Source organism: Cibotium barometz, chromosome 25, assembly GCF_041138505.1.
Source record: "Cibotium barometz isolate CiBa-2024 chromosome 25, ASM4113850v1, whole genome shotgun sequence".
NCBI classification, from domain to species: Eukaryota; Viridiplantae; Streptophyta; class Polypodiopsida; order Cyatheales; family Cibotiaceae; genus Cibotium; species Cibotium barometz.
The window spans coordinates 8,571,484-8,590,158 of record NC_141070.1 but is presented as its reverse complement, the minus strand read 5'-3'; the positions used below and the strand labels follow the sequence as shown (position 1 = coordinate 8,590,158).

The following is an 18,675-nucleotide window of genomic DNA, read 5'->3' as shown; positions in this document are numbered from 1 at the left end:
AAGAAATTCATCATACATTCCTACCACCTTATAATTCCGACTTACTAAATATCTGACTTAGCAAATATCCGACTTAGCACATATCCGACTTAGCACATATCCGACACATATCCGACTGAGCACATATCCGACTTAGCAGAACTATGCCTTCAACACGGCACGTCCCGGTGGTAGATTTCAAAGAAATCTGACTCGGATCCACATATCCCTTGATCAGATCAAAATGTCAGACAAAAGTAAAATCATGCTGCTTCATCAAATAGTCTGGTCCACCTCCTTCATAACATCAGGTTCAGCAACCTGAACATCCTTGTCTGTTGCTGCTACATCCATACTTTGTAATGAAACTGGTTCCTTGAACTGCCAACCAACCTGCAACTTGTGTCTTGAAACTCTGGTGCTTCTCCAAGTCCCGCACTTTCTGCACTGAAGGTGCTCTCCATCATCACTCTTAGTGGGCATGCAGTCCCTAACTTAAAAAACTTCGAGCCAGTAAAGTCCGATTAAGCAACTTCCAACACAGCAAAATTCAGTCAAACAAACCCTGACAAAAGCTTCAGCAAATTTCAAGCTCTGCAACAACTGATCAAAACACCCTGTGCCATCAATTAAGCTTCTTGCCATCATCTCAACATCTATGTTCTGCCTTACGAACATCCATCTCTGTGCTGTGTTCACTTTTGGTGAGTCGGATCTAACTTTCTCTTCAGCAAATCTGATTTCAGGGAATTCATCTTGATTTGATTCTTTATCTGTAATTCCACACACATCATCCATGGAACCTAAAAACAACTGAATCACATCCTCCTCTTCATTCATCTTGGTATCCACCTCTTCAATTGCGCTTTGAATGATATGAACAACATCATTGCTATGTATGATTTGCTTCTCCTCACAACATTCCTCAGATGCAAGTGACATAGGTAACCTAATGTTGAGCCATGAATCTTCCTCTTCCACTCCATGAGCATACTGTAGTGGTAGGTTAGGGGTATCTAGGGGTTCTTCAACATCAAAGAGATCATCACATCCCTCATCAATTGAAAGTAAAATCTTCTCAATGTCATCATGCTCATCACAATCATGCATTTGATGCATATGATTATTATCATGAACAAGATACCCACTTTTGGCATTAACATCATCCCAAAAATGAAGAAAACTATGTATGACATCATCTTCATCATGAACATCAACCTCAACATCAAAAAAAACATCAAACACTTCATCAACATGCACATCCACCTTGTCATGATCTACTGATTTGCATAAAATTTGAATTCTGGGACATTCAGAGTTACTTCTCTGATTTAAAATTTGATGCATTTCAGCCCCATCTTCATGATCTTGGGCATCATTTGAGACCTTCCCTTCACCTTGCAACACTAGGTGAAGGAAACTTGCAAAAAACATGGAATTCTCAAATTCAAAGTATTCTCTTTGAGAGCTTTGAATTGAAATCTGATTTGATTCCATTTTTGAAAATTCAGAGTTGGTGTTTTGTGATGCAAAAACATTGCTCATGCACATGATTTCATCATCATCTTGGTTGTTGGGATGCGTGTGGTGAAGAATTTCCCCATTTGGTTGAATGCCTGATGTTGGCTTAGGGGTATCTATGGGTTCTTGGTGGCATCTTTGGCTCACTCCCACTTGTACTCCCTTTCCCTCAATCATTGACACTCCCATTGGGTATCCCCACTCATCATCGTCATCACTTGATTCACTCTCAAACTCATCATCGTCATCATGTGATTCACTCTCAAACTCATCTTCATAACTCTCATGCAATGCTTCACATGCTTTTTGCAATCTAGCTACCCGCTTAAGGCTTGAACAAGTTCTCTTCTTCCTATCCTCATGCTTTTCACAATATACATATGCATCATTAAGAACCTCTTGAAAGGCTTCTAGCTTCTCTCTAGCTCTCTCCATCTTCTCACAAGACCCATTTTTGGATGCATATTTGAACTTTGAAATGATTTTGTGAAGTTTGGCGCTCAAACCAACCATGCAAAATTTCATGCATTGATCTCCTTTTGAACATGGCTCACACATGTATGAGCATTCATTTGTTGCATGGTTATGACTCATGCAAATCAAATACTTCTTTTTCTTCTTTTTACCCATATTTGAAGTTAGAAATTAGATAGCTATGTGAGCTCTCATATTCAATGCACCACACCAAATAGAGTCCATATGTATGCTTGGAATGGAGAGCTGTGGTGCTATACCGAGATCCACCCCACTCATGACAAATAGGTGCTCAAACATTGCTAAAAACTTTCTAAAATCAAAATTTTAGGTATTATTTTATGCAAAATCTGAATGATGGCTTACTTGGAACATGTCAACCTCCAATGTGAAGTAGCACTTTGAATGAGGAATTCCACCATCCCATCCAAGGATATGCAGATTTTGATTCTACTGCACCTATAGATTCTGATTCTGCTGCACTTGTAGATTCTGATTCTGCTCCACCTGCAGGTTCTGAGTAGTCTGCTGTGCAAGATCAGAGTAGTCTGCAGCAGAGCAGGTTCAGAGTAGTCTGCTCCTGAATCTGATTTCGCCTTCTGAATCTGATTTCGCCTCCTGAATCTGATTTCGCCTCTCTTGAATCTAATTTCGCCTCCTGAATTTGATTTCACCTCCTAAATCTAATTTCATCTCCTCAATCTGTAGCACTTGCTTTGCATGCTCCTATTGTAGGCTCCATCCTAATCAACCATTGTGGTTGAAACCACCATGAATTGCCAATGTTTAATGGTTACACAGCCAAGCAGTTAAGCAAATACAATTTCTCCACAAGAAACATGTTGATTAGGCAAAAACAGAGATTTAGACAAAGCAGAAACGTAATGCACAGACAGAACTTTGACAGAGCAAAGTCACACAAGAGAGATAAACCCTAAAAATCTGCTTCATTCTCCTCTCTTCTTTTCCCTTCTTTTTCTTTCCTCCCCTCATTACATTGCTTCCCCTTCTTTTCTATGTTGCTCAAAAAACATTTCTCTTTCCCCAAAACGTTATTCTTGAATAACCGTTACATATCATAACTTCCAAGATCCCAAGAAATTCATCCTACATTCCTACCACCTTATAATTCTGACTTACTAAATATCTGACTCAGCAAATATCCGACTTAGCACATATCCGACTTAGCACATATCCGACTGAGCACATATCCGACTTAGCAACATTCTGACTTAAGAGAACTATGCCTTTAACACCATTAGATGATAGGCTATGTGATAGCCACTTTGGAGTACTAGAGTTATGGCATAGTTATACCACCAACTTTGTAGTCAGGTTCACACTATAGACAAACCATTGTATATTGTTATAGGAGAGTAATTTCCCTTTATGTATGTACTCTTATCTTCTCGATATATGATTGTAGATAAGAGAAGAATATAGAAGAAAATTCAGCCATCCATCTCTCTCTCTTGTGTGTTGCACTCTCTTGTGTGTGTGTGTGTGTGCTTGCAAGGAACTCAAGCTCTCCCTCTCCTTCAATTCTCTTTAGTACAGAGGCAGAAGGATGTCATTAGCTTATTGTAAATGATAAGCTAAAAGTAAATGAAACCGAAAGGGTCCATGCAAATGAGACATAAATGTCAACACAACTAATGGGAAGGGGTAAACAATATGCATCTTTGTACACATTTAGTGTTATGGACCATGGAAATGAGACATAAATGTCAACACAACTAATGGGAAGGGGTAAACAATATGCATCTTTGTACACATTTAGTGTTATGGACCATGGAAATGACTTTTAAACTCTTGATTAACCATCAATGCATAAATGTAGGCTTAAAAGTTCTCTAGGAGAATATGAGCTAAGGGTTGAAGACAAAATGAATGAATCTAGAAATGAATACCAAAACATCTATGCTACCTCTTGAGGATCCAATCAATATTTGGCTAGATTTCCTAGTGGGCAAAAACATTCAACGAAAACAAGTATCAGTGATTAGCCTCAACGCTACTCACAATACTATTTTGGGAAGAATTTGGGCATATTTAGGCCAAATCAATCTCACTCCTATGCAAATGAATGTGCTAGATATTATAGGCCAAGGTTCCTCAAAGTCTGGGGTTATTTCTCATACCCAATTATAACCTCATTATAACTGAGGATAATAGTGAATTTCAAGTTACCCTTGAGGATCTAGAAGAGGTTGCCTTGGGTGGTGATTGGTTGGTCAAAACGGGCTGTGGTACTCCATTGATGAAAGTATATGTTCTTTAAAACCTGTGAAACATCCTTTACATTACTCTTATGAGCATAGGAACCCTTGCCTAAAAGTGAGACCATAGAGTTTGAATGCATCTTGCCGTAGTCAAAACAGCTAGAAGTGCAACCACACGTATATGCTTCAAAGCCTATGAATTGAGACTCGAGATCCTAAACCATTACAATAGATTCCTAGAATATAAATTGGCTTTGAAACAATCTTGGGAGTCCAAAGCAACCAATCTTAAATCTATTATTTTATAAGAAAAACAATCTCATGACATATGAGCTATGTCATTGTATAGGCGAGTTGATCTTGACTAGGTGTAATGGACTGACACTCAAGGCATGCCATGTTTAGGATATTTTCAATGCATGGTTTATGTGGTGTCTAACCCTTTGAAATGTAAGATTTGTGTGTTAGACTATATACTCGAAGCTAATTTTATCCTAGAAAGGGTTTAGGCTACCTTGGTGCAAGCTATATCAAACTTCATTAGCTAGATAGGTGCCATTCTATGACAAGAATGAAATAACACTAACACTCTTTATGACCTTGTCTGAAAGAGACACCTAGCTTCTACATCAGGAGCCACTCGTACTAAAGACCCACCATTTCCATGGAAGACTCTTTGTGATGGACTTGCTAAATCAGCCATATCCCCAAAGAAGGTATTAGTCCCAAATCTATATATTCAATGTCCTCAAACTGCAAATCTCTATGAAGGTGAATATTCCATTTCACCAAGACTTGGGGTAAATGCCACATCTTTTGAAGGAAGAGATATCCAGGATATAGCCACCGTGTCTCTCAAGAACCTCTTCAACAAGTGTCACCAAGGAAGTAGTAAGATATTAACCTCCAAACCTTGTCTATAATAGCCTCTTCTTTGAAACAAATCTCAATCCTCAATGGTAACACAAATGGTAAAATCCTCAACAAACGATGGGAGAACTAGGTGGATGAAGTTTCCATAATAAAGAAAAAAATATTGATTGACATCACCGACACTAGAAAAGACTCACACCAAAGGATCCTTATCATCAATAGTCCCTCTATTCCCACTTCCACAACCCTTGACCATAACAACCAAAATTATCATTGTTATAGAGTTGACAAAGGAAAATCTATCATTATGACCTTTCGATAATAACCCCTCTTGCCAAGGTCCCAAAATCTATACTAAAAAAAGAGATCAAATTCACGATTAGGTTTGGTAAAATTCAACACATGGCCTCAACATTAGCATTCCCCTGCCACAACCAATAACTAAATCTCACGAACTTATATCAAAACAGGTATAAAAGCTTCAATTCTAGCAAGGAAAGCTTATTCTCTACCACCAACAAGACCATCAAGATATTTCCAAAGCATCACTGAAGGTGGGTGGAAAAGTGACTGCTCCAAGCACAAGGATTCTATAAGGGCAATAATCATGTTTGGCTACCTAGTTAGACCAAACAATGTTCACATGGAGAAATTCAAAGGTCTAACAAGAAGAAGAAAATAAGGAAACCTCAACCATGGCATCTAAAGTAAATGCACAAGAGAATGCCAGTAAAGGAAATATGGATTTCAAGAGTATTATTGCAAGATCAAAGTTATCATGAAGGTACAACTCAAGTTTGGATTCCAAAAAGTTAAACCATGCTCCAAACAAGAAGAGTTATGCACCTAGAAAGCAGTCTACACCAAAACAAAGAAACCAACAACTAAGGTACCATGCTCGATGTCCAATAATTCATCAATGATGGACACCTAAATCTATTTTAAACTCAGGGATACTAGGAGGGAAATACCATCATATGGGTGCCTAAAACTATCAAGATTAATCAGGTTTCTTCATCAACTTCAACTCAAGGGGCCTAAAATAATTCTATGGTGTGGAGACCAAAGTAAAAATTGCCTACCCACACTACGAGAAATTTCCTATCACTTTATCCAATGAAGGGATGTAATTGGATATGTCCCCACATATCATCTATATGAACACAATGTTTGAACAAGTAGCTAAGATTACAGAAGCTCAGTTGTGGCAAGACACAAGAAGCTACACTCCTAAAAAGGGAGATAGGCACAAGGACTTATTACTTACATGGTTGTAAAACAAATGCTATAGGGAGCCATAAGAACCATTAAATCCCAAGGTAGAATGCCACAAGAGCCTTCCATAAACACAATCTGGTGAATCATCGTTGGAAGGAGTGCACATGTCAAAAACTTCATCAATATCCAAATGGATACTCCCAAGAAGAAAGATTAGCATAAAGCGTTAGATTGGACCCAGAGGTGTTCAACTCTTGGTAATCAAATACTTCAAGGGTCAAATGGCAATGAACTGACAATGATTTCAAGAGTTTTCACCATTGTGATTCACCAGAAATCATGACCGTGACTCAAAATTCCTTGGACAAAAACTCCTTGAACAATAAGTAAAGTGGTGATTAATGATGGTTCTACATTAGAATGGATATAAAAGTTGCATAGAATCACTTCTACAAAGCTTTTCTCACTGTGATTATCTCAAGCACATCATGCTTGTGATTCCATAATCACGCTTAGCAAAGGTCAAAAGAAAGGCAAGGAATTGTATGAATAGTTATCCATAAGCCTAAAGAAATATGCCTACACCTCTATATCAGCAAATCCATAAGGTATGATCATCGTTGTGACTTTGTAGTCACACAACACATAGGAATCAAGTTGTGATTTGTAGCATGCGCGTGATCAATAATCACGCCAATAAAGAATTACCCAACTTGATCATTTGCAAATCCAAGGATGTTACACATAATATGTACATCATCAAAATGAAGAAAAACATAAATCACACACCTATGCCACCTAAAAGACAGCCGTGATTCCCTCACTTCTTTCATTGCTAACCTCAATAAATATTGTAACAACCTTGCCTGTGATTAAAAAGAAAGAAAGAGAGATCAAATCACATGTAATAGCCCCCACCCCAATTAGGATCCCATCTGCTTTTAACATTATCCTTTCCCATCTGCTTTTAACATTATCCTTTCCTAACTAGCTTCTTCTTCATCCCTTTAGAAGATAAAAGATGTTCCATATCTACTTATCAACACGAAGCATACATCTACCCCTCGACAAAGTCTTCAATCTGATTTTACGGGGACACATCTAACATTTGGAAGGGGGGGATGTTAACCCCTTTTAGGGTTAACAAAGTTTGCCTCACCCAATTATATGCCAAATCATGAGTAATCTACATCAAATGTCAAGGATGGACACAACAAACTTATGTACAAATAAGCCGTGAAGCAATGATGTCCAAATCTCAAACTTGGATGAGTGGCCTGTAAAGGTTCAACATATAATTAATGGTGTTTCTTGCTCCAAGAGCATGTGGTAGTGAGCTAGGATGTGCTCCTTAGTGTTGTAATACATCAATATATTATGAAATGAATCAATGTACAAGCAATAGGCCAAATAGAAGCTTTGGGTGCATGTCTGGCTGTAATTTAAGTGTGTGAATACTTATAGCCATGCATATAAGGCAATTTCTCTCACAATGCAGGTACACTCTCCCAATTGAGCTTTCCATCTAGTAAACCACTATCTAATCTTATCTTTAATGCATGCTAGTGAGCATGTGTGAGTGATTTGAGGTGGGTGGAAGGAGGGAGTAGTGCCCGTAGTGCAACATGACGGTGTGACAATTCTCATAGGAGAAGGCATTAAATGGTAATTAGCTGCCCATGGTAGTGTTGAGATTGAAGACTTCAAGGGTTATGAGCTAGACCATTAGAGAGATCCTCCAACATGTTGAGGCGAGTAGAGGTGAGTGGTCCCCTTGAAACTATCTCTTAGCCATAACAATTTCATGTGGTGTTACTAGTTCTCTCTTCAAGGGCTTGTACTCAGGGTTTTTATGGTTTTACTATTGGAGGGCTTTGTGGGGCTCTTTCTCTGCCATTATACTGTCTACTGATGCTCCTCTGAAGAGGTTGATGATTTAATGTAGTAGGCTCCTAGGTACCACTATATGTGGGGCTTGATCTCTAAAGATGCCCTATGGTCTTTATTAATGATATATATGGTGTACTATTTGGTTTTGACATCTAGGTTATTTAAGTAGATTGATATGTATGTATATTCTTACTAAGAGCTCAGTGGATATCTTAATACAATTAAGAAATCAATTTCCAAAAGAAGTAATCATTTATTCAATACTTAAACAATGATGGTGTTTTAAATCAAGGTTTATTGCAAGTCATTCTATACAGTTCTGGTCCATGTTGTTATTCTATGATTTATCTGATAATTATATAGCATAACACCCATAAAAAATAGACAACTATAAGATAGGATGCATGTAAATATAAAATTTTCACATTAAAACTATAATAGAATATTTTAATCTAAGAATGTTATTTTTCTAATTAGCATATAGACTCATTTGCCTAGAATATGTATGAGTTTACAATTAGTATTTATCTCTTTGATTCGTAGTAGCCATAGGTTTTAGACTAGTAGTGTGAATGCTATTTAATACAAATGGTCCTAGTACAGATATCTTAGATACATAATTGTCAATGATGCTTTACATTGCCTTTGGAATATAGCTAGGGCTCACATAGCCATACTATGATGCATCCAATAATAAGATATCATAATAATTGTAGAATATAGACAATGCCACAAGAGGGTACATATGTATGATTTTTTCACATTAAACCTTTAGTGTAGTATTAAAATCCAAGAGTAATAACTTTTCTATTAATGTGTGGTTTGCACATTGAACAGCGGCATGTAGGAATTTCACACTAGTATGTGTAAATAAATTTACAATATTTTGAAGAAATCCCTAGCTTTATCCCTATAAGTTTATTATACTTGTTCCTCTTTCAATCATAGGCGGCTTGGGTTTGGAAGCTATCTAGATTAATGTAAATCTGCAATTACATATACGCCGACTTTTACTTAAAGGGGCAATACAATGATGCTAGCTCAACTCTAGAAGTAACTTTTATTGAAATGATACATCGCCACATTAATGATCGATGTTTTGTATAAAGGGGGATTACAATGATGCTAGCTTAACTCTAGAAGTAAAATGATGTAGTTATTTTTAAGAACTTACATTTAAATGGAGTTGTGAGGTATATGGAGATCGAAATGCATCTCCATTTCCACTAGAGTGAAGATGCTCATCATGTAGAAAGCTTGTAAACGATGTGCTCAAGAAGGTCGGCTGGAGGTTTCCTTCCTCTTGTGGAAAGCTCACCATCTCATGCATTAATGGCATTGTAGACGTATTATTAATCACTCCTCTCTTGTTAAGGTCCATACTTTTGTCATAAGAAAAAACACTTGGAGAAAACGAGCCATCACCAAAGTCTAGCACCTCTAGTTGATGATCACTTAAGCAAAGCATTGATAGCTCATCAAAGTTGTTGCTATTGACTTGAGAAGACAATGCATCTTGAGAAGAGAATGCATCTTGTGCTTTCTCTAAGACACATTGTAAATACTTGCTTTGCACTTCTATCCTTTGTTTGAGATTTCGTTGAACCTACATCAAGGATATAAAATTGGATGTTTGTTTTTACTCGTATGGCTATGTCCAAAGATCTCTAGGATCAACAAAAGTCTAACATGCTTATGGTATGTGGAATTATGGAAATAGATGTGTGTGTGTGTGTGTGTGTGAGAGAGAGAGAGAGAGAGAGAGAGAGAGAGAGGGGAGAAAACACACTCACCTCAATTTGTTCATAGATTCTTTTGTGTGATTCCACTTGATCACCGATTTCTACCACTCCTTCCCTGCATCAATCGAAAAGTTAAGGGTGAGCATTAAGGTTGAAAAGTTAAGGTGACAGATGGCTAGTTTTGCAAGCCTTTGATTACGTGAGTAGAAATTTGATCACATTCAATAGATTTTTAAGAGCTCCTTGAAGTGGCAAGGATATTTGTGCCATGGGGATTGTTCCTTTGTTGTAAACAGTGCACAGGAAAAACCGAGGTTTAATGTCAAGGTGAATGAAAAATTCCAAAAGTTAACCTTCAAATTTGAAAATAGGAGGTTTTAAAACCTACAAATTTTAAGGCATTTTAGTTATATATATATATATATATATGCTTAAAACCTGTAAAATTTCAATAAAAACCTTTAAAAATTTCAAGTTTGGATCTCTTAAACAAAATGTTTTCTTTTTTTTTCTTTTTTTCGAAGGTATAGGAAATTTTAGAAATACACACACCTAGCCAGATGAGGGCTTGCGAACCCATCGTACATGCTTATAATCAACCCATCAAGGGTAGATACCTAACGAGGCCCTCAAGACTTGAACACAAGACCTTGGAGTAGAGACCAAAGCTCTACAAGAGGAGCTAGCACTAGTTGGTTAACCAAATGTTTTCTGTGAACACTGGTTGTAAAATGGTGTGTAATTAGCAATCAGCACGACGCCATAAATGTAAGTAGTTACTCACGGCTTTGGGATCCGTGGCGCAGCCGTATCATTGATATTAGTCTCATTTTCAGGGACCGGGACTTCACATTGTCCAGCTGAAATCCAAGGTTACGACAGTTTTTATCAACACAGACAATTCTACGCAAATTATTTATATCAATTTCAACAGCTGAGCGGAAATCTCTAAGCACCCTACCAGCTGGTGGCTCCCTCGGGTTACCCTCTAATGCTGTAGTGCCTGCGTCGCGTTGAGCCTTCTTGCCAAGCCTGTATTTCTAGTGAATTAAGCAGAGGATTAGTGGAAAGTAAGCTAGTGGTAATCCGCTTACAATTTAGTGTAACTATCGGTATCTCTACCTGGAGATGGCTTTTGAGGTGGTAGAGGGTCAGCCCTTTCACGTTCATTGCTTTCATGACAGTTTTTGGCGTGGCCTCTGCACCAGCAATGCACCACGCAGCTGAGATTCTAGAATAAACAAGTCATCAAAATAGCTAATTCTTACGATTAGTGTCTAAGACAATATTTAGAGTCTTAATTAGTACTCACTGTCGGCACCTCCAAGCTGGGTGACTGCGTCTACGAAGCGCTCATGAAGCTCGGGCGTCCAGCGGAGCCTTGGCTTTGGGTCCGGCGAGCACATGACGGCAATGTCCCCGGACAAACTAGACATCATCAACCCATGCTGATCATGCATATGAGCCGTACCTGGTTGATTCAGCTGATGGGCGCTCAGTATAAACTGATCTGCGTAATTTAAATACTGTGCCGAATTCATCTGCAGCCCGGCCGGCCATGCAACCATATCATTTAATCCCTTCATCATTATTACTTTACAACCCTTAATAACAGTGCTTAATCAAGAGCTTAGGTAGACTACGCACCCCCTCGCCCCACCACACACACGCACACACACACACACACACACATTACTGCTCATCATCATTAATACTTCCTGGTCAAGTAACTCCTTGAATCTACCTACAAATTATTGCATAATTATTTGCACCATCAATATGTCACATCGTTCTGAGTTTCAAGTTCCTAGCCTACATGCTCTATATAATAAGAGAATCAGCACGCTAGCTGTTGCATTATTTGCACCATTAATACTTCACAATCTTTCTATATCAGCTCCGAGCATGCAGAGAATAAGAGAATCAACAATCCTATGAGTTCCCTAATTATTTAAATATCTCACGCATATCTAGAAGCAATTCTATTCGATTCTGTGTAAGATGATGAATTACAAGGAGTGAGTTGAGGAATAGAGCCGATTCCAGCTTTGAAACGGTCCGTTTATTCTCAGCCAAAGCTATCAATAATACGAGAATATGGTGAAGAAGAGGGAGGGAGGGAGGGAGGAGGAGGAGGAGGAGGGGGAGGAGGCCAATGATGCTTAATGTTTCTCGACGAGAAAGGAGGCAAGCTTTTCCCAGCAACCCACAACATGCATTTAGGCCTTTTATTTTCGAGAGGAGTAAAAAGAAGAAGAAGGTTGGCAGTCGTCCCCACCTCTTTTGCCCCTTTTGCTTTTTTAATCAATGTTGCCAAAAGAGACGGTCCCATCTCCCATGGTGGCGTTCTCAAGATGGCATCTTTCTCTCCCAATCACACGTAGTGGGATGCACCACAGAGAGCACCCCATGCTTACCATACTAATGAGCATCTTCAATCCCTCAAGATGTCGGCAAGAGAGTCCTTCTTGGTCCTTTAGGTATGCCCTCTATCTACTTTTACATGCCTCCATTGCATCCATCAAAAATACACGTTCCGTGGATTGAGCAAAATGCTAACACTCATTATCATGGTTTTTAATATTGGCTAGGTTTCCACCTTTTCAAATCTCCATCCTCTCACTCTCATAAAATACTCGGCAAAGAGTCCATCATATCAGTTATTTCCCCACTTCCCCCCTTCTCTCAACATAATCATTACCTTCTATATCATATTGCCATCATGCATGTTTGTCAATATTCATTTCACTTTCCCTTACTAGTCCACGGTTGCGTCTTAAGTAAGCGATTCATAGTTAAAGCTCAATTGTCATTTCGCATAGTAGTTCTTTGGACTTTATCTCTTGCCAGCTCTATAGAAAATAAATGGATGGCTTCAATTTCTAAACATGAGAGAAATACAAAGATTCTTTTGGTTCATGCCTTTGAGAGTGGATAGTTTATGAGGGCGCCGCACATGCGTAACCACCTAATGCATACATATGAAATCAATGTATACATCTATGTGTAACCACCTAATGTATACATATAAAGCCAATGTATACATCTATGTGTAACCACCTAATGTATACATATAAAACCAATGTATACATCTATCCTTAATAGTGTAGACACATAAGAACAAAAAGGTTGATATGGGCATCTTATGAATAATAAAACAACTACTATGATGAGCTAAAGGTATTATCTACTAACATAGTTCATTATGATTATTTATTAGAATGAAAAGGTTGATTTCGGCATCTTATGAATGATAAAACAACTACTATGAAGCATTAAAGGCATCGTCTAACATGCTTCAGTATGTTTATTACAACATTTCTTACAATGCTTCTTCTTGTTTTTAATCCTTCAATTTATCTTTCATCAATCCATGCTATTATATTAACTTTGATAGAAACAAAACTGCAAAAGCTCACTCACTCAATGTTCACAGATTAAAGAGAGCATAAGGAAGAGAGATAGTGTAGAAGGCTAGATCACTTGGAGCAATAGCTCAAGGTACACTGAAGTACAAAAATGAATAGAAACCCTAAATTGAGGATGAGGGTGCTAACCTTAAGGTTCCTGTTCCCACCTGGATGGTCATGGGGAAAAACCTAGTGGGAAAAAAGTGCCCATGGCAGAAGCACATGGCCTCATAGTGTAGTACTACCAAATATCTAACAAACCTCCCTGTAGTACAAATGTGAGGTTTCCAGAGATTGCAGATCAATCTCAAAAAGAGAAGAGTCTCAAAGCTTTACCGAATGCCTAAAACTTTTCACATGTTAGTGAAAAATATGTCACGTTGTCATGTGTACCATAATAGATCAATTGATCTCTCTAGCATCATGGAGTCTCTCTCTAATATAGTGATAATGCACTTCAATGTGCTTGATCCTGGCACATTAAAGTGCATGGTCCTAGCACTTCAATGGAGTCTCTCTTTAACATAGTGATAATGCACCACTTTAATGTGCTTCGTCTTGGCACATTAAAGTGCATGGTCCTAGCATTTCAATGGAGTTTCTCTCTAACATAGTGATAATGCACTTCAATGTAGTTGGTCCTAGGCTCTAGCACATCATGGAGTCTCTCTCTAACATAGTGATAATGCACTTCAATGTGCTTGGTCATGGCATGAAAGACATGGTGCTTTGTAACTACCATTGTACTCTGACTATCAGTGAGAATGGGAGTAGAGGTGTCTAAAGGGACACAAATATCTCTCATCAATCTTCTTAACCGTACACATTCAACTATCATAATGAATACTACTTTGTATTCAACTTCACAAGAGGATGTTGCCATAGTTGGTGGTTTCTTGCTACGTAGGAATTGCCAAGAAAGAAACAATTTCTAGATGTGGAATATCGTGTATCATAATCTCTTGCCTGATTGGAATCACTAAAGGACTGTAGTTGTAAATCACCCCCTTGGCGTAGAGTAATCTAAGTTCTTGAGTGCCTTGCAAGTTTCAAAAGATACATTTAACTGCCTTCCAATGCTTGGTGCCTAGCTAATACATGTTATGACAGGATGCTTGGTCGAGCCAGTATCCACCCAATGTATGCTTAGACTAGCCTAGATAAGGTTAGACAATAAGTGGGTGCCTAATGAGTCATTAGGTGTGCATGCCTAAACTTATAGCTCTCTTGTATATAAGTGATTTTCTCAAATGAGAAAGGGACATTCCCTTGAGTGTTAATTGACAGTGTGCTCTTGATCCTTGTGCTCTAGCTCTCTACCCTATCCTCTTGCCCTTTTGGTAGTGCTTGTGTGCTAGTGAGAGTGTGTGAGTGAGTGAGAGAGAGAGGGCTACTGTCTTTGCATGGTGGAGCATGGTCTTGCAACACTTGGGAGTTCCAAGCTCTACATGGACAACTCTTATGGTGAAACCGAGAGGTAGGTCTTCTCAAGTGCTAGCTAGCATCTATACTCCTATGAGATGGCAAGGGTAACCAGCCAGGTTCCCAATGACATATGAAAGGTAAGATCTCTTGACTTGGTTAGCTCCTTGAGCTAGTGAGTGTGGGGCTTTCCATTGGCACTGCTGTGCCAAGGAGCATGATTACTTTTTCTTGGTGTGTTTGTGTAGACTGTTGTGTAGGGCTTGTTTTCTTTGTTCTAATTCAGTGAAAGATCTAGTGTTGGCTTCTTTTCTTGTTGCATTTAGAGGAAGATCTGGCATGTGAGTTTAATCGGTTCAATGAAAAAAATTTGGTTGGATTTGACCTACAGTAGGATAAGGTTTGGTTTGACTTTTGGTTGAATATGATTTGTAGTATTTAGGATAAGATTTAGGATAAGAATTGTGTGATGTTTGGTTATTTATTGGTGTGTTTTTAGGGCTTTTAATCCCTTTCCATCATTACTTAGTGTTTTCAAGTTTAGGGTTAGTATTTAATGAGTTAATATTGTTAGTTACTATTAGAATTATTGTTAGTTAGTTAGTATTATTATTATTAGTACTAACTAGTGTTAGTAATAAGTTAGTGTTAATCACTAGGTTAATTAGGTTAGGCTATAGTTCATTAGTGTTAATCACTAGGTTAGTTAGGCTAGGCTATAGTTAAACTAACTAACTCGATTAAACTAACCTAACTAGGATAAAGCTAGGTTAGTTTAAGTGAGTACACATTCAACTATCACAATGAATACTACTTTGTATTCCACTTCAAAAGATGATGTTGCCACAGTTAATGGTTTCTTGCTACGTAGAAATTACCAAAAAAGAAACAATTTCTAGATGTGGATTGTCCTGTATCGTAATTGCTTGCTTGATTGGAATCATTAAAGGAATGTAGTTGTAAATCACCCCCTTGGCGTAGAGTAAGCTAAGTTCTTGAGTGCCTTGCAAGTATCAAAAGATATGTTTAACTGCCTTGCCAATGCTTCGTGCGCCTAGCCAATACATGAACTTTGAAAGTTACAACACATCATACTGGATGCATGGTCATGATTACACAAATATATTAGGCATCCAATAACTTGATCATAAGTGGTTATGTCGAATGATCACCGAAATCCTACAAACTAAGTTTTAGACTAGGTTCCATTGGTGTAGGAATCAGTTTGTAACTTTCCATGTTGAACCTCTTGCATAGTTCCTTGATGTACTTTGACTGCTTTTAATGACTATATCATCATCTTGCTGTATAAACTGGATACCCAATTAGTAGTGCAAAAGACTAAGTCTGACATCTCAAAATTTGATTCAAGATTATCCTTCAAGGCTATAATGAAATCCTCATCATGATTTTTTTGGTACCAAGCTTTTGGAGCCTGTTTCAAACCATATGAAGCTTTATTAAGTTTGCATATCTTCTGTTCTTGCTGGGCTCACATAAACTTCTTAGAACAAGTCACCATTTAAAAATGCTATTTCGATATCCATTTGGTGCACTTTCCATCCATGATGGACTGTCAAAGCTATAACAAATCGGATAGTGGTCATATAAAAGTTTCATCATAATCAGTCGCTTTCTATTGGCAATAACCTTTTGCAACAAGTGGTCTTGAATCTGTCAGTAGATCTATTTACCTTTCTCTTGACTTTGAAAACCCACTTAGTACTAATAGCTTTCTTGCCAAGTGCTAGATCCACTAAATCCCAATTACTATTATTTTAAATCAAATGGATTTCATCGTACATAGCTTTCACCCAATTTGGATATTCTTGAGCCTCTTCAAAAAACTTAGGTTCATTTACATCATGTAGAGAACTAAGAAATTCAAACTCAACAATATCTATTTAATAAGTGGTTCGAGCAGCACTGGATCAGTTTCTACGCTGCAAAAAAGTAGACAATTTGCTATCCTGCAAGGTACTCCTAACCCATCTTGGCATAACCCTAGATCTGTTAACTACCGATCTTTTAGTATTTACTGTATCTTATAGCTGCTGGTCCATCAATTTATCAAGCATTCTCCACTTGCATCAATAGGCAAAATTTGTTGAGAATCAAGAGATATACTGTCACATGTAATAAGCCATAAAACATGTTTGGAGAATTTGCATAGGCATGCTTATTAAACTCTATCAATGTAAAGATAGAATCCTCTGCAAAAACAACATCTCTACTGACAATAATCTTCTTAGTGGAAGTATTGTAGAAGAGTAGTTTCTCTTATAGTATATACTCTGATTTGTTTAGTTTTATGGTTGTAGAGAAGAGAAGAAGATAGAAGAAAATGTAGCCATACATCTCTCTCTTGTATCTTACTCTCTCTTGTGTGTATGTGTTTGCTTATAAGGAATTCAAGCTCTCCCTCTCCCATAGATTCTCTTTATGGTATCACAGCTTTAATTCACGTGAGCTAAGGAGGTAAATAAGAGGAAAGAATAAGGAAAGCAAGGAAGCAGTACATAGGTAAGGGTATTTTAATTTGTCTCTTTCTCTCTTTGATTTTGGAGCAACACTGTTGGTAGCAATGAGTGCTACAGGCATATATGGAAGTCATTGTCTTAGCGAGGCATCCTCTTGGATGAGGGAAGAATATCATATTATGTATAGTTTGACAAGTTAACTTAATTTTAGCATGTTTTCATGCAATTCAGACATGTTTTGGGCCCCATTTTAGCTCTGCAAGTTTTCTACAGGAACTCTTGAAGTGTCAATTTTGACTATATATGCCCAATTTCTTGTTCGATGTGAAGCTACAGTAGAAATTTGGTTGTAGGTTGGTCTATGCAGAGAATCTAAGTGTTATAGGTGTTAGTGGATACATGTATGTTTATGTGACTAGTTCATGTACAATAGCATTACAATAGGTTTACAATACCGCTATTGAAGATTATAGATTTTATGCAAGTGCATAACTTTTTTTTACAAGCATTGTTTTGTAAGTTGTCAAAGTAAAGATATCTAATAGCTTGTCATAGATTGTGAGTGACAAGATGGATAAGAATAATTTCCAAGCATGGAATTTTAGGATGACCAATTTCTTAAAGAGAAAAGGATATTGGGAGTATATCACAAGTGATAAAAAGGAGATAGAGATTGGTGAAGAAAATCCCACCCTTCAAAAAGTGCATATATATAAAGCAAGACATGAAAGAGCCAGAAAGTTACTATATTACTTTGTCAATCTATCTTTGTGATAGATTCTATAAAATTGTGCATATACAAGATGCGAAAAACACCTAAGGAGGCTTGGGATGCCTTGGTGATGATGGACAACACAAACACCTAAGCTCGAAAGATGCAACTAAAGCAAGAGCTACACGATGTGATGAGAGAAAAACTGAGTATAAATGATTACTCACTGAAGGTTAAAGGGCTATAGACGTCCTTGCTTCTATTGTAGATGATGATGATATGGTCTCTATGATCTTGAATAGTCTTGGAAAAGAATACAATCAATTTCAGACCTTCATTGGAGTTCGAGACCTTTCTTGATTTTCAAGATTTGATTACTCTCCTCATCTCTGTGAAGAAATGAATATTAGGGGAGGTTCACTCTTTCAAAATGCAAATGAGCTATGCCTTTTACTCAGATACAAGTAGAGGCACAGACATGTCATCATGTAGTCTAAGGACGAGGTGGTGATCAATTTAAAAATCAAAACCAGTAGCAGCACAATAAAAAAAAGAAAATCAATCTCATACTAGCATCAATAATCTTCTTAGTGGGAGGACTATGGAGACATTTTCCCAGCACTCTAATTATCAACTCAAGGTTAACATGGACCATCGATATCATCAATAATGCACACACCTATATCTACAACAATAACAAGATTAATGGAAGTGTACATTGGTTACAAGTGG

At 37.7% G+C, this 18,675-nt stretch overlaps 1 protein-coding gene across 1 annotated transcript; it reads right to left on the bottom strand.

Moving 5' to 3' along the window:
- Positions 1–9,223: 9,223 nt before the first annotated feature.
- LOC147624211 (protein PHR1-LIKE 2-like) lies at positions 9,224–12,105 on the bottom strand. Its single transcript, XM_086819909.1, has 7 exons — positions 11,933–12,105; positions 11,232–11,460; positions 11,042–11,118; positions 10,881–10,959; positions 10,704–10,779; positions 9,971–10,034; positions 9,224–9,783 (listed from the first exon to the last, which is right to left on the bottom strand). Exons 2-7 carry the CDS (start codon positions 11,458–11,460, stop codon positions 9,340–9,342), a joined length of 969 nt encoding a protein of 322 aa, XP_086676035.1. The 5' UTR covers positions 11,933–12,105; the 3' UTR covers positions 9,224–9,339.
- Positions 12,106–18,675: the final 6,570 nt, after the last annotated feature.